General features: G+C 38.8%; 1 protein-coding gene across 1 annotated transcript; it reads right to left on the bottom strand.

Moving 5' to 3' along the window:
* Positions 1–5513: 5513 nt before the first annotated feature.
* On the bottom strand, positions 5514–16009 carry AMBN (ameloblastin; the record flags this gene model as incomplete). Its single annotated transcript, XM_027600100.2, has 10 exons — positions 5514–6050; positions 8052–8096; positions 8509–8553; positions 8646–8705; positions 8937–8975; positions 9863–10099; positions 11470–11580; positions 12067–12114; positions 13380–13430; positions 15920–16009. Coding segments are annotated over 10 exons (1263 nt in total), but the record flags the coding sequence as incomplete, so codon positions are not given.
* Positions 16010–16614: the final 605 nt, after the last annotated feature.

The raw sequence follows: 16614 nt of genomic DNA, 5'->3' as shown, positions 1-16614 counted from the left end.
AAAGAATTTGAGGAAGACACAAAGAAATGGAAAAACGTTCCATGCTCATGGATTAGAACAAATATTGTTAAAATGTCTATGCTACCTAGAGCAACCTATACATTCAACACAATCCCTCAAAATACCATTAACTTTTTTCACAGAGCTGGAACAAATAATCCTAAAATTTGGATGGAACTAGAAGAGACCCTGAATAGCCAAAGGAATGTTGAAAAAGAAAACCAAAGCTGGTGGCATCACAATTCCAGACTTCAAGCTCTATTACAAAGCTGTCATCATCAAGACAGTATGGTACTGGCACAAAAACAGACACATAGATCAATGGAACAGAAGAGAGAACACAGAAATGGACCCTCAACTCTCTGGTCAACTACTTTTCAACAAAGCAAGAAAGAATATCCAGTGGAAAAAAGACAACAAATGGTGTTGGGAAAATTGGACAGCCACATGCAGAAGAATGAAACTGGACTATTTCCTTACACCATACACAAAAATAAACTCAAAATGGATGAAAGAGCTAAATGTGAGACAGGAATCCATTAAAATCCTAGAGGAGAACACACGCAGCAACCTCTTTGACCTGGGCTGCAGCAGCTTCTTGCTAGACATGTCCCAAAGGCAAGGGAAACAAAGCAAAAATGAACTATTGGGACTTCATCAAGATAAAAAGCTTTTGCACAGCAAAGGAAGCAGTTAACAAAACCAAAAGACAACAGACAGAATGGGAGAAGATATTTGCAAATGTCTTATCAGATAAAGGGCTGATTTCCAAGATCTACAAAGAACTTCTCAAACTCAACAACCAAAGAACAAAGAATCCAATCAAGAAATGGGCAGAAGGCATGAACAGACATTCCTGCAAAGAAGACATCCAAATGGCCAACAGACACATGAAAAAAATGCTCAACATCACTCGGCATCAGGGAAATACAAATCAAAACCACAATGAGATACCACCTCACACCAGTCAGAATGGCTAAAATTAACAAATCAGCAAGTGACAGATGTTGGCAAGGATGTGGAGAAGGGGAACCCTCCTACACTGTTGGTGGGAATGCAAGCTGGTGCAGCCACTCTGGAAGACAGTATGGAGGTTCCTCAAAACGTTGAAAATAGAGCTATCCTACAACTCAGCAATTGCACTACTACATATTCACCCCAAAGATACAAATGTAGTGATCCGAAGGGGCACCTGTACCCCAATGTTTGTAGCAGCAATGTCCACAATAGCCAAACTATGGAAAGAGCCAGATGTCCATCAACAGATGAATGGATAAAGAAGATGTGGTATATATACAAAGGAATACTACTCAGCCAGCAAAAAAAGAAATCTTGACAGTTTCAATGATGTGGTTGGAACTAGAGGGTATTATGTTAAGTGAAATAAGTCAATCAGAGAAAGACAATTACCAAATGATCTCACTCATATGTGGAATTTAAAAAAAACAGAAATCAGAGAGGGAGACAAACCATAAGAGACTCTCAATCATAGGAAACAAACAGGGTTGCTGGGGGGAGGGGAATGGGGTGTCTGGGTGAGGGACATTAAGGAGGGCTTGTGATGTAATGAACACTGGGTATTATATAAGATTGATGAATCACTGAACTCTACCTCTGAAACTAATAATACACTATATGTTAATTGAATTTAAATTAAAAATTATTTATTTACAAAGCAAAAAAAAAGGCAGGGACAATATCAATTTTTACGGTCTTGCCTCAGCACTGTGTCACTTTTCTTACAGGCTGTCATAATATAGTCCTAAGGGTGCTGGAGCATCTTCATATCCCATAGGAACCATGCCAGTCCCTTACACTGAAGGCACGGTTCATCAGGTTTTAGTTAGCAAAAGTCACAAGCCAGAAGGTGGAAGACAAATACAACACAACTTCATGGGAATGCTGACATTTCTAGAGGTCTGGTGGTCTGGAACATGTCAGGAGAGCTAAAGTGATCAAGGCAAGCTGCGGCTGCTTCCACCACCTGCAAGAAGAGAAAAGCACATTGCTTGTTGGTCTTCTTTGTGTTTTGAAGATTACACATATCACTGCATTGCTTGAAAGGCTACCAGTTTTGAGCGGAACTTAGGGCAAGAAAGGGGTGCATGCTGTAGCCTAAGCTTCCTTGTCACTGGGGCATTGTGACTCAGGACCCAAATGGATCGGAACTATCAGTGGCTGTAGGGAATTCTCCACCCTGGCAGGAGAATAACAGCACAGAACTTTGGGGTTTTCGTTGTGAAAAGAAGTTCTTGCCTTGCTACTGGACCCTGATAGAGACAGTGTGCCTGATTATGGGATGTCAAGTGATTATGCTGAGTTGCCTATCTTGAACTGGGTGATATATGCTCCACTGAAACCATAAATCTGAATATAAGCAGCAGCATTCCACTGTAAGTGGAGATGATGTATATGACATCAGGTTTCAGCAGGCCTGGAGAGCTCAGCTAAATTGCACAAGCAAGTGGATCAGACTTCCATGTACTTCCTCTTTATAACTTCGATGCCTTTCCCTCAATGCTTCATGGGGAGTTCCATAGGACAAAAAAACCAAAACCAAAATAAAAACCAAAAAACGGATGTCCAGTTTTGCCCTAGGTAGTGCTCATTTATACCCATTGTCAACATTCATTTATCATTCATGACACCACTTTTCTTTTATTTTTTTTAGAGATTTTATATATTTACTTGACAGAGAGAGATAGAGAGAGCACAAGCAGGGAGAGTGGCAGGCAGAGGGAGAGGGAGAAGCAGGCTCCCTCCTGAGCAGGGAGCCAGATGTGGGGCTCGATCCCAGGACCCTGAGGTCATGACCCAAGCCGAAGGCAGACACCCAATGACTGAGCCAGGTGCCCCACAACACCACTTTTCATTGTCAAAAGTGTCCCAGTTTGGAGAATCATTTTCATGGCCACCCCATTGATGATCAGTTAATGGAGAGGAAAGAATGTGTCCCTGGTTCATGGATTTCTGTATGGGATTCTAGCATCAGCTGGAAATGCACAGTCAGGGCCAGCACAATCCTGCTCAGTGGGCAGGACATTCAAAGGTATGTCTGGTTGTCTATTTTGTTTGGAAGGAGAGATGGCCTGAGATACAGATTTATACGACTCAGCGTCAGTACCAGATTGGTCAGCTGGTTAGGGACTTAAAAAGAATAAAATTGGAAAATTGGTAATAAGGAGGTCTAGAAGGCAGCCTATCTGCATAGGCCTCCCAGGACAGGATGTACTATGAAGATGTTTGTTTCTCACATGCATGCCCGCCAGAGGGGAGGCATGGTGGAGGAATTCTCAATAATTAAGATGGCTTTTCCTATGGGTGACATTTAGCGTCTTTCCCTGGCCACCTTGGTGTTTGCTCACTGGACCTGTGTTTGAGGTAGACATGGTGGCAGGGAGAGAGGTCATTCAAGGGCTCAACAGCACAGTACCCCCCTTGTCAACATCGATCTACCTATTAACGCTGTTCAGTGCCCAGCCTGCCGATAGGGAGGCCACCTTTGAGCCCTTGCTACGTTCACCAGGGAAACCAGCACGTGTGATCTCACAAATGCACAGCCTCAACCGTAAAGAAGAAGCCAAAAGACAGTGTGTGGAGTGTAAATGGAAACGCACAATTCATCGGATGATGGGAACAATTCCACTCTTTCCTCAGTCATGCTGTTTTGCTTTATGAAAAGGATCAGTAGGAAGAGGAGGAAACTGCTGGAACTCAGCAATTTTCTCTGAGAACTTTATGTCCTATAGTTCTCACAACAACCTTGGGAGGTGGGTTGGGTTGTAACTACGTTACAGAAATGAAAACACAGGATCAGGGAGATTACGTCTCACTTCCAAAGACTCATAGATGACGGTTGAACCCAGATCTGTCTGTATGTCTTTTACCACACTGCTTGGTAAGAGACCGTCTGGCTTGCTAAGGTGGGTCGCAGTGGGCATCTGCTGGCTCACGTGGAGCTCATTTCCCTACCATCGCACCTCTGCCAGAGCCACTACAAGGTACACACTGAATTCTCCTGCCGGTCTCCTTAGGCTCCGGCCACAGAGTGGGGGTGAGCAGAGCTCTGCCTGAAAAAAGGGAGACAACAGGGGGTGGCTTCGTGCTCCTGCTAAGACTCCTGAAGTACCCAAGTTCTGGAAGCATCAGAGCTCCTTTCCTGGGCTGTATCCCCAGAATCTCCATAGGGGATGGAGGGGGGGCCTGAGTTCCATAGAGTCTCAGAGCTGGCCAGGCAAGTGGGGGAGGAGGCAGGCCGAACGGGCCAGGAGGCTACTTTCCACAGGCGACCAGACCTGGTCTCAGAACCTCTTCATTTAGGCGCATAGTCCTGACTGACACATACCTAGCTTTGGGGACAAGTAACGATCATTTTCTGGTTCCCTTTTTACACGGTGTAGTTCACAGGAATGAGCTAATTCTCACATGGCACACACATGACTCTTCTTGGGTTTCTTCCTCCTGGAGGCCTTGCTCTGAGAAGGCTTTCAATACTGTTCTGAGAAAACTCATCTGATCCCTCCCAGGCCCTCCAATGCCCCTTAGGCTGGGTGAGGTGCCTCTTCTCTGTGGCTTCAGGGGCACCCTGCGCTCAGCATTTTCACAGGACTTTTCACACGCGTTGTGGGTTTGGGAGTATCTACTTTGCAGTGTTGTGGTGAGATAATATATGTAAAGTACTTGAGTTGGCCCAGAGTGGCTGTTTTTATAAGACAACAAATTGTGGCTGTGTGTCTACTTGTCAAACATCCCCATTGTAAGCTCTGAGGGAAGGGACTGTGTCCCTGTTGCCTAGCCAGTGCCCAGGACATTGGTTGATACTCAATAAAACTTCAAGGAAAGAATGAACAAATTAAGTAAAATGGGTTAAAGAGTAGCAAGGGTAGGGAATGAGTATGCCTTTCTTAACCATTTGAATATATGTAAATAATGAACATATAATTCCTGATATTTTCAATGAGAAAAATTCTTTATTTAAAATAGGCTAAGTGTTTTTACTAGATTAAATAAAATACTCTACAAATGAGAATTTTAAATCCAATATACCAAAGCCAGCAATACCAGTCAGGGATTGCTCACCAATCCCTGTTTAATAATGTTTGAATGATATATCTCATAATTCTTAGAATATGTGCCTTTGCTTAGAGAGACATTTCCAAAGCAATGTCACATTTCCTGGATATAACAGTGTCATGCTACTTAGAGAAATTCTATAATGCCTAAGACAGCTGAGAAATAGTGATTTTCCAATGCAGAGACCCTTAGACTTGCTCAGATGTCATTAATAGTATTTCTAAATCACAGAGATGGTTGACACATTTTATTTCAATAGGAGAGTGAAAGCAAAAAGGGGACCTACACTATTTCTAGGCACTTGTATTTATTAATATATGCTTAGCATTTTCAATGCCTTTGCTGCAGAAGGGTAGTAAGAGTGTTAGCAAAAAGATATACTATGGGGACAAAGCTGGGGAGCTTGTGCATACAGAAGGTAGCTGATAATCTCCAGGCTCTCAGGGCTCTTGGAAATGCCACACATCGTGCATAATCTGGGGCTGCTGAGCCTTGTTTTCTGGCATCAATGTTTGTGGAGTGTCTGGAATCGCTGTGGTATCCGTGGGTGTTTCTTCCAGGGGTGTGGTCACATCAACACCGTATGTCTCATAAATATCAGCTAATCCAGGGGTCATGAGTGGGTCAGCGTCTGCTGGGGTGACCCTGGGAGGTCCCCCGCTCTGCCCTGCTGGGCCTCTTGCCAGGCTGGGGTCGTTGCCCTTTGGATGAGCAAGAAGTCCTCCCAGGGCACCAGGTGCTACCTCTGTAAGGAGAGCTGGGTTTTCCAGATTGGCTGGGTCAACATCAGGCATAGGTGAGCCTTGTGCACCTCCTTCTCCCTTCTCAGGGCCTTTGGTTCCGGCGACTGGGGAGTCAAATTCCAGAGTAAAGTCCCCGCCCATGGCTGGATTGGGGGGCATCCCTCCAAGGTTAGGCCTCACGCCTCCAAATCCTGGGAACATGGCTCCATAGACCATGGGGCCTCCTCTGCCTCCCTGGAAAAAAACCAGTGACCAAAGATACCATTTTCACATATGATTAAGTATAGCATGCAATCATACCTGGGCAGATTCACCGAGGAACCATAAAAAGCTGATAGGGAACAAGGAGTTGGCTGACAGCTTTGTGTAAGCACATTTCTCACTAAACTGGCTTTGACATAGAAAGGAGAGGATTCTGCTCTTTTCTGGTTACTCACTTCTGTGAAAGACAGATGAAGACCCTTTGCCATGTCTGGATGAAAGCATGGGAATGGGAGAGGTGGGGAAGCAGGGTGGAAGCAAGGCTACAGGCAAAACGTACTTTGAATTTAATTTGAAGAAAACGATAAGCAGCCAAAATAGGCAATGCCATCATAAAACAAACAAACAAACGAACGAACGAACAACAACGGATCTATTGCTGTTTGTTGGGGGATGTTTTAGAGAACTAGGTCAACATTTCTCAAATGAATGAAGACCCACATAAGATATTCTTTTTTCTTTCTTTCTTCCTTCCTTTCATTCTCTTCCTTCCTTCCTTCCTTCCTTTCCTTTCCTTTCTTTCCTTTCTCTTTCTCTCTTTCTTTTAGAACATGCGTAAGAAAAAGAAGCTTGATTTCTCTGGAGGAATGGAAATATTTTCTTCCTGTGGACAGTTAGAATTGTAGAACTGACCACGTTTCCTTTTTCTGCCTTATTATTTTATAATATTATTATTATTAATAACCCACACTTATTGTGGGTTTTTCATAGGCTGCAGCAAAATCTTTTGAGCATGAGACAGATTATAAATTAATTAAAATTATAAGATGATAATTAACACTTGCTTGAATTTTCAGCCAGTTGTGTTGTGGTATGTGGATCCAGTATTCTTTTCTCCTACCTTCCCTTGGCCCACCACTCTCTAAATCTCCCCTTCTCACATCATTTCCTCGAAGGATGGCACTTGAGCCCCTAGGCTGAGCTAACTGCCTCTCCCCCTTCCCTCTCTCATAGCTCTGTTACCCTTTATCACATCATTTTGACACTATCTACCCTTGTATCTATCTTTTCCATTGATGAGACAGTAAACTCCTTGAAACCAGAAAGCTTATCTAATTTATTTTGCCTCTGTCTTTCTATGCATCTATTTCACAGAAGGCACTCTAGAACGTTGGGATGTGAGTTTTCTGTCAGTGATAGCATGTATATGTATTTATTAATTTGATAGGATCTATAGTTGATAATGATTTAATTTAGTATGGTGTTTGTTTTCTTTTGTTTTGTGCTCTAACAGATGTAACAGGTAGAAATTGCTGAGGGAAAATATAAAATTGTGCAAGTCTATTGGTCTCAAATTTTAAAGTTGTCATAGCATGGATAATAGAAAAAGAATATGCTCAAATGACTCATTCATTTGAGACTTTGAATTTTATACTAATCACATTTTAAACTTGGTTAGTTTTCTTTTTTCTTTTTTTTTTTACCTGAATATAGTTGACACCCAATGTCACATTGGTTTCATGTATACAACATTGTAAAGTGTTGTATGGTGAGAGATGGTGGCTACACTTGTGGTGAACACATAATATATAGACTTGTTAATTTTCTTTTTCCTTTTGATCTCTCAATTTTGAGATCTAAATTACTTGCAACACTGTTGAATTTGTTGTTTTGAAGGGTTAATAGTCCAAGAAGTGGGAATTCTGTACAAATCAGGTGTATCCTTTTTGGTTTGAAGCATATGCTATTCAATGATGATGGCTTTTCAAGAGAGGTTTCTCCCCTGCTCATATTCAAGGAATGAGGCAAAATCCTATGTTCTAGAAGGGCCATTGCCCAGAAAAAGATGACATGGGAAACATGGGGAAATCTTTGCATGTTGCATAAGAATCAGGTCTTGGTTTTGGAGTGGAACCATCTGAGTCCTGTGCTGTATGTTCAGTGAACTTCATGGCCAAAACCTCTTGCAGGAAGTCATCTGTGACTGCTCTCCCCAGACCACTTTTTTAATAAGAGTTTGAAGACATTACTCACCGCCATTTCTTCTGAACTCATGATGCCAAGTCTGGCAGGAGCGTTCTGTTCAAAAAGAAACAGTGCATCTTATTACAGCAGATTCCTATTATCCTATTAGCTATTCAAGACAAAGTTAAAAGTCACTTAGTTTTTCCTGAAGACTTAATATTAATGCTGTGCCCAGAAGCAGAGTAAAGTGGAAAGATGAGTCATTATTGAATAAATGTAGCCAATTTGGATAATTGAGATAGAAAATATACCTTTTCTTTAATGCTGCTGCTGTGTGTGTGTGTGTGTGTGTGTATGTGTGTGTCCAGAGTTATTCAAATAGAAAGTGTGCCTCCTTGCCATTTCAGTTGCTAACTTAAGCATTCAGAGAATATGGACTGTTTTGTATGAAGCCTAGATTTTAAAATTTTAGCTCTTAAGATAACATTTAATTTAAAATGATACTTTTTGTAGGATACAGACTTACCAATTGATTTGCTCCATAGGACATGTAAAATATTCCCGGATAAAGCTAAATATAAATGCAATAATCATTATAAAATGCATTTTCCAAGATAAAATTTTAAGTAAATTGCTGGCAGAGACATATTTTAGAAAGCTTACCGGTGATGGTTTATTTTGTAGCATTGGTCCCTGAGATACCAGACGGGCTATTTGGAACACCTTCAAGTGGTAGAAACCAGAATCAGTAATTCATTTTGCAAAAATGAATGAATGAATCCACCATTTTCCAGGTGGATTAGCATAACAAATAAGTACTTAATATTTAAGAAAAAAAGTGAAACAATTATACTTTATATTCAGGATAAATGGGGCAATGAAAATTTTTCACTCTTCTTTATTGACGTATAGATATTTTTCACAAGAAAGTATCTTACTGAGATCTGTACTTACTGATGGACCTTGTGGATCAGCAAAATCCATTCCTGGTAGCTGTATCACAGATAAACATGAAAATTACTAAACTATAAAAATAGAAGTGGATACACTCTTATTTATGACTATGATAAAACAATCTAAAATGAAAATGCTGATTTTCATTTTCATTTAGTCTTGGGCAGTACACCCAAGATATAACAATTGCCTTTTACTGGCATGTCTCAAGTGCATGGGGAGGGAGACGGGGCACGTCTACCACGAATTTGCTTTGTTTTGCAGAGTAGAAAGTAATGAGTTTGGGATTCAGAGCATGCCAGGTTGGTTTGAATCCTGGCTCTGCCACTTAATTATTCAGTAATGCCAGGAAAATTTTACAACCTGTCAAAGTCTGTCTTTTTTAAAGGATGATAATATCTACCTTTATAGGAATGTCATCAGGATAATATGGGGGACTGTTAAACGCCTGCCACATACTCATTACATGGTACCTTCTTTTCTTTCCGCTGCTCTTGTCTCTATATTATTACATGATTGTCTTCTCTCTACCAGATAGAGAAACAATAATCCAAAATACTACGTGCAATGCTGTGGGCTCAATCACTCTTCTCAGTCCTTCCAACACTGAAAAAGATCCTGATGATAGGAAGCATGGGCTTCTCTGGGCTGTCCTATTTCCTCTGAAAGCTTTCATCTCTTTGCAACTAAGGAACTAAATTTTATAGGCATGGGATCTTTTAGAATCCATGCCTTGTTTCTGATGGCAAAGGACAGGAATGGATAATTATATTCTACTCCCAGATATGTCAACTGCTTAAAAACATATTCGTATTGTCGTCTATTCTGCCTGAAAGTTCCGATTATTTAAATGTGCTCTGCAAATTAGTTTTCCTTCACTGAGTTAGTGGGTCATCCTGAGTTGACTTCACAGAGAAAAGAATTACCTCGGCCCTTGGTGGCTTCTCTGATGGTGCCACCTGCTGTTCAAGCATTGGCCCCTCTGCTTGCTGCAAGGGCGGTTGTCCCTGGTGAACTGGAGGCTGGGGTCCTCCCTTCTGGGCGGTGTCCTGGATGTCGCTTACAAGAGCAGACTGGAGGAAAGGTTTCTGTCCTGGCTGTTGAGGCTGCAGAGATGGCTGTGATGGGAGAGGTGGGGGATGCACAGGCAAAGAATATTCATACTGCAGAAAAATTAGAAAGGAGTGTCAGGAAGTGATAGCTCACTGAGCTGTGGTATCTAGAAGTTCTAAAGCAAAAGGGCTTGAGAAACTTTCTACTTGCAAGAGAGTCTAGGGGAGTTGTCTTGAAGCTATGTTTATGTAGGAAGCACCAATTTATGTACAGTCAGCGTTATTTGGGGCCGTCTCCCTTACTTCCTTTGGGACTAGCTGTACTCAAGAATATGGAAAACTACTGGACTTTCTGGTAGAATTGTCGTTTCCTCCTCTGAGTTCCCATAGGTATGTCTCTTTTACTACTTTCTCACTGGATTACAACGATTTGCTAGGTATCTTTGCCTCCAGTCCACTGAGAGACAATAATTTGTGTTACTTGTCTTTTTGGCCTTGGCCTTAACATGGTTCATAACAAATGCCTGGTACATGATAAATAATATATTTTTTTGAATTAATGACAGGGGAATGGATCATTAAATCAAATACAAAATTCCTGCATCATGGAGTCCATTTTGGAAACAATCAAGTGGAGAAACAGTCACTATTAACATAATTTTTTGTCCCACGAAATGTGGATTGGTGAGTAATGCTACTTGTCATAGAAAGGCCTCCTAGAACCAAAGGTTCCTGTTAAAACAACCATGTTTATTTGCTCCTTTTTGAAATTAACTGTGGTGAAGGGCTCCCTGTAATTTTTAAATCATTTGCCAGCTCCTCAAAGTGGCTCTGCTTTGCCTCTTCAACTACCATGCATCTCTAAACTCCTATGGCTTTTATTACTTATACCTCACAATGTAGCACCTTGTGATATGGTGTCTTGTCTTATCCCCCATTCGGATGTGAAACTTCATGAACCTTGGAGCCATTCTTAAATGTTTCCACTTTCTCTCCCAATCTACAACTTGGCTTATGCATTTCTTAGACAGCTAATAAATAATGGTGAACTGATTGATGTATATATTGATTGCTGTAAAGTTCATGATATTTTAACCAGGGCTTTGGCATCATTTTAAACATGCCTTTGAATAATTATTTTAGGAATCTTGACTAAAATGAGTATTGTCCAGGGCATTGTCTGCTTTCATCTTGAAGATAGTTTATCTATTGTTATTACTCGTGTTGTTAATGTAGTCTCTTATATTTTGCAGACCATATCTTCCTTTGTGAAGGAATTAAATATATAAATAGGTCGAAAATTTGGAACACTTTATTTTAAATTTTCCTAAGTACTAAAAACCATTATAGGTTTTGATTTGTTAATATTTGGATCATTTTTGATCCAAATATCTGTAGCTAGTTTATGACAATTTAGAGAAGACAAATAGGGGAATATTTTTAAGCTTGAAGTTTCAAACACATTGATACGATTAACCTACCTGTTGAGTTTCATGTTCCTTTGGTCTCATCCATGGGAAAGAAGAATGTGGTGGGAGGAGACCATGCATCCACAAAGAATTAAATGATTTTCCAAAACCAAATCTTGAATACTAAAGACATGCAGGGAAAAAAAAGCATGCTTTTATTTCAGTATTGGCTTAAACTTGGTTTTCATTTTCTATAAAATCCATAGAAAGTGTAGAGATAGCAAAAGTAAGTGTGACATCAAGTGAATTTTATATGGGTGGGTAAATACTCTCTTCCAATAGACTTACTTTCCATTATGAGCCAGACTGCAATATTCCCATAAATTTACTTGAGATTTAGCTTTGTAAGCCCTCATATTTTGGGCTGTTTAATAAAGTTGACAGCACGATCCAGGATTTTTTGAAAATTCAAAAAAATTCAATATTGTTTTATCTACCAATCCATCCCAAGATCTTATTTTGTTTTAGGTTATTTCAATTAGCCATTTTTTTCTTCTTAGGATAATGTCTATTCACTAACACATTTTAGGAATTATGATGTTACTATTAATATCACTACCACTACCACCATTCATTCTTTCAATAAGAAATATTTGAAACTAAGGTTACCTGAGAAAGCATGTTTAATCCCTGCAAACTTCCCAGCTGTCTCATTGTCTGTCAAGAAAAAAAAGTGGGTTAGTATTTGCCACATATATTCCTTTTCTGTATGATACAACTGTTTTCTCAACATGCAGTATTATTAGCACAAAGTTTGTGGTGAGTCAGTTTTAATAAAATAAAAATAGACACAAATTGTTACTAAAAGTGGAAAAGTTAAATGTGGTTGTGCCATTGTTGTTATTGCTATTAAATTAGTAAGTTTGCTTTTTTAATCATTAATAAAATAAGAGGGAAAGTATCATTTAAATGGAGGTCACATTAGAACACTGGAAAATAGCTCATTCAATTGAAATAGAAATTTAATTGTGAGAATATTGTTTCATTGACTCTCTCCCCACTTAACTTACTTTGCCTTTTATAAATCCAGCCCCTAAACAGGCAAACAAAACAAAACAAAACAAACCCTACCTCTTTTCCAAATAAAAAAGGCCTAAAAATAATGAGTATAAAAAATATTGGGGAAAATGGTGATTATCTGGATAGATGGCCAAGAATGCTGCCAATTCAACAAAAAGTTAATTTCAATTCAATAGGAAGAGATTTAGAGTGCTTTGAGAGGATTTTAAGCTAGAAAGTGAGAAGAAAATAACAATGAAATTAGCTTCCATTAGAAATAAGCGTCTAGCCCATGCAAGTATTGATTCTCCCAGATTGTCATGATATGAATAAACTTATTTTTCTGTTCAGAACTGTCAATATTTTCTACTGATATGGCCAAATATTTCTATTATGCTGAGATTTTCTAAACAGTATTATTAGTTATGAGAACTGCAGGAAGACAGACACAAGATATGAAACAGGTACCATAGAACAAGGTTAATGTAATTTACAGGAGCTCTTATGAACAACTACATTTTGTAAGGCACATTTTCTTCATGGGAACATTTTCATGTAAGATACTATGAGGTGATGGAATTACATATAAACCGTTTGTGGCTTCAGAACAATGTGTTTTAATTAATGTAGTAATTACATTAATATAGTAATTATACTATGTAGATATAATATATATTAGGTATTAAATATTAGTATTGATCTGATTCACACACAGATGACATTCTAAAGACTGAAATACCTGAGAGTTTAAAATTGCAGTAGAATGATAAGATGAGGCTCTAATAATTGTCCTATACTCCTCTGAAGCTTCTCTAGACAGCCTCTGACTTCCGGCTAGGAAAACAGAGCCAGCCCATGGTGTTTCTCTCTTACTAGGACCGTACAATGTAAAGCGTATATGTAAATACTCCGACAGTACATACCTCCAGGCTCAAACTAGCCATGCCCAGTGTCCCAGGTTGCTGAGGAAACACCTAGATGGGAATAATAATAATGTTGAGATCTCTGGTGAGAACCCTCCTTAAATGCACACTGGAAATAGAAAGCTAACCTAGTGCATAAAGTCCAGCTGTGAGGGCTTTTGACTTGAGCCTTTAAGGAGAAGAAAGAAGAATTTAAATCAATTGGGGAATTCACATAATATTTAATAATTTTGCTTCCACATGAACCATCTACGCTTTGTCTGTATCTTAATACAGCAAAATTTGATTTAGTTGGAGGTTACACTGAAAACAAGAAGTAAAATAAAGCTGCAAAATAGAATACCAAGAGTACTCTGTATTCTAAAAAATTACCCCATAGAAGCAAAAGGGATAAACTTAAGCTCAATTTTCTTGTGCTTTTGGCAAACCTACATGCTTCTGGCTAATGGAATGTGGCATGGGATCATGGCCTTCAGCAAAACCAAATGCAAAACCTAACTTGCCACCCATTCAAGGGGCTTCAACAAATCCTCTGTCATCCTTTGTGAAAGATTATTTTATGTATAAACCTATTGATCTGTGTTTATATTTTTTGAATCATATCCAAGATATAATTTTTTTAAAGTAAAAAAAACATTCTAGCATCAGGTATCATTATACTTAATGTGTTCACTTAGAAATTGTTAAAAATACAGTTATACTTACACACTTTTTAAAATGTGAGATATTTTTCTTTCTAAAGCAATCCTTATACCAGTAGAAAGACATGGAGAATGGAAGAGTAAGAATTAGAGTGCATTTTGAGGGTCTCTGGTTCTTTGGCAATCCTTATTATTGAGAGTCACAGATTCTTAGTGCTTTCCTTCCTTCGTTTATACCACAAATATTGACGGAATGTCCACTAAATATATTGGGATTATTTATTTTTTATGAGTGAGAAGTTCAGGGATAGTTTCCTGAGTATGTTATCTACCCTCCACCTTCTGCTTTTTATAAAAAAGGTAAAATCTCACCCTCTGAATCATGGAGCAAATTTCTCCAAATAATTCAGTTTTAGCAATGGATAGCGGGGAAGGAATTATAAATGGGTAATAAATACTCCAAGCAGAGAAAAAGATGAGTTGTGCAGACAGGGAGAGTGATGTGTGTGTGTGGGGGGAGGGTATGAGCAGGTTGTTCAGCATTTGAGGGGACTGTGAGAGTAAAGCCTTCCTCCCTCCCATTGGCCAGTACACAAATAAGGTATCTTGGACAGATGCAGCTACAGGACAAAGTCTACTTTGCTTTCCATTTGCTCCAAGTCATGATTTAAACAATGTTTACATGAACGTAAATGGACAGAGGATACATTTCCAGCAAGGAAGTACAAGGAGAAGAATATGTAATTTAATAGGCAGTCAGTTGGCAATCCTAAGCAATTGTGTCCCTTGGGGTGGACCTGATTGACACAGGTGTGGACCAGCAGAGGTTCCAAGAATGTCAAAGTATTAGACAGATGGCGGATGGCTGAGGCTGACCCCAATGTCAGTATCATACAAAAGTAAGCTAGGGTGGCATCTTCAATTTTTCTTTCACTTACAATTCATGTTGGGTAATGGAATAGAGCTCTTTTTATCTGTAGAATTGAGATTTTCATCCTTGTAACCAGTTTTATCTCTTTCCTCCCAAACATTTAACTTTAAGAAACCCAAGTAGCTAAACTTTTTTCTCATGGAACTGAAATATTTTAAAGTTCCTCTGAGTCCAACTATGAGTTCCTCAAGACAAGAGACCATGTCATATTTACCTTCATGCCTCCAATGCCCAGCACATTGCTGGATACATGGCAGGTGTTCAATCAATATTTGCCAAATGCATATAGTAGCTGAATAAAGTCTTCATGAAAACAGAAACACATACTATTGGCTGGAGTAGTTCAGGACTTAGAGGCTTATATTCATATGAGGTCAGATCAATATGGGATAGAGTGAACCAGGTGTTGGACCATAACATACAATTAGCCCCTTTGCCACGGCATGTTTTGATTTAAGAAACTTTAGCTACCAGTCACACAGTGTCTCCCCTATAAGACAAATCTGTTGGTTAATTACTAGCTTCAAATGGAACTACTTAGCTCTGTTTTGTGATCATCATAACTTGGCTAATATTCTTTTAAAAATGAAGAAAATGTACTTCACTTTTGTGGAGAAATTCCTTCTCCATTTCAATTACATAAAGGTAGCAAGTAGTTGATAATAAAATTGTGCCATGGCATTGTGGAGGCTACATTTAAGTCCTTTATCTTTGAATGAATGGAATAAGACTTCAAAATTGCCTTTGGAATAGTTTAATATCTTTTTGAATAAAAAATTATACATTTGACTTACTGCTTTTGGATGGTAAGACTGATGTCTGGGCAACCATGACCCTGACTCAGTAGGAAGTCTACCACTGGATTAATTCAAATGAGTCCATGCATGAACTTCAGCCCACGTCCTTCAGTATTGTTCAGTATCCAACAATGTCCCTCTTAGGGCACAATCTAGAAAACTCTGACTTACCGGTACTGCAGAACTCATTTCCAGGAGGCATAAGATCAATATCAGGTCCTTCATTTTGAAAAGTGGGATCTGAAACAGCGTTAGGTTGGAGAATTAAATCAGATGAATTTTTATTTCAGAGTGGTTAAAAGACAATATTTCAAATGAGCCACATCTCTGTTCTTCCAAAACAATCTGTTTCAAAAAACAAAAAACACAACTAAATGTTTCTAAACAACTTGTTTGTATTTACTAGTTTTTGGAATGAATTGACAATCATTTAAAAAATATCTAAGTACTTTTTTTTTTTAAAATGGAACTACAACCTAAATGAACATGTAGGAACAACTGTGCTGTGTTCTTTAAATGATGTATTTCATTTTGTAAAATGAATTATGAATTTGAAAATCCTTTCCACTACATGAAATTTTGGTCTATTAAATATCTTTCACATACTTTCTCTCCAGAGTAAATTTTGAAATGCATTTGAAATATAATACAACCAACAATTATTTTATAGCAAACCTTTATTTGCAGGTATGTTAGAGGCATATGATTCTAGGTTTCAGTTACCCAGATAACCATGTCAAAACCTATCTTTTTTAAAATAAGAGTGAATTGAATATTTTAATTGCCTTTGATATTAGTGGGAAATATGTCTCAAAACTGAGTTTTCCTCTTTCTTTTTATTTTTCATTTTTTAAGAAGATTTTATT

The sequence above is a fragment of the Zalophus californianus genome, chromosome 2 (genome assembly GCF_009762305.2).
Source record: "Zalophus californianus isolate mZalCal1 chromosome 2, mZalCal1.pri.v2, whole genome shotgun sequence".
NCBI classification, from domain to species: domain Eukaryota; kingdom Metazoa; phylum Chordata; class Mammalia; order Carnivora; family Otariidae; genus Zalophus; species Zalophus californianus.
Note: the sequence above shows the minus strand (reverse complement) of the source record. Positions and strands in the feature narration are given on the sequence as shown.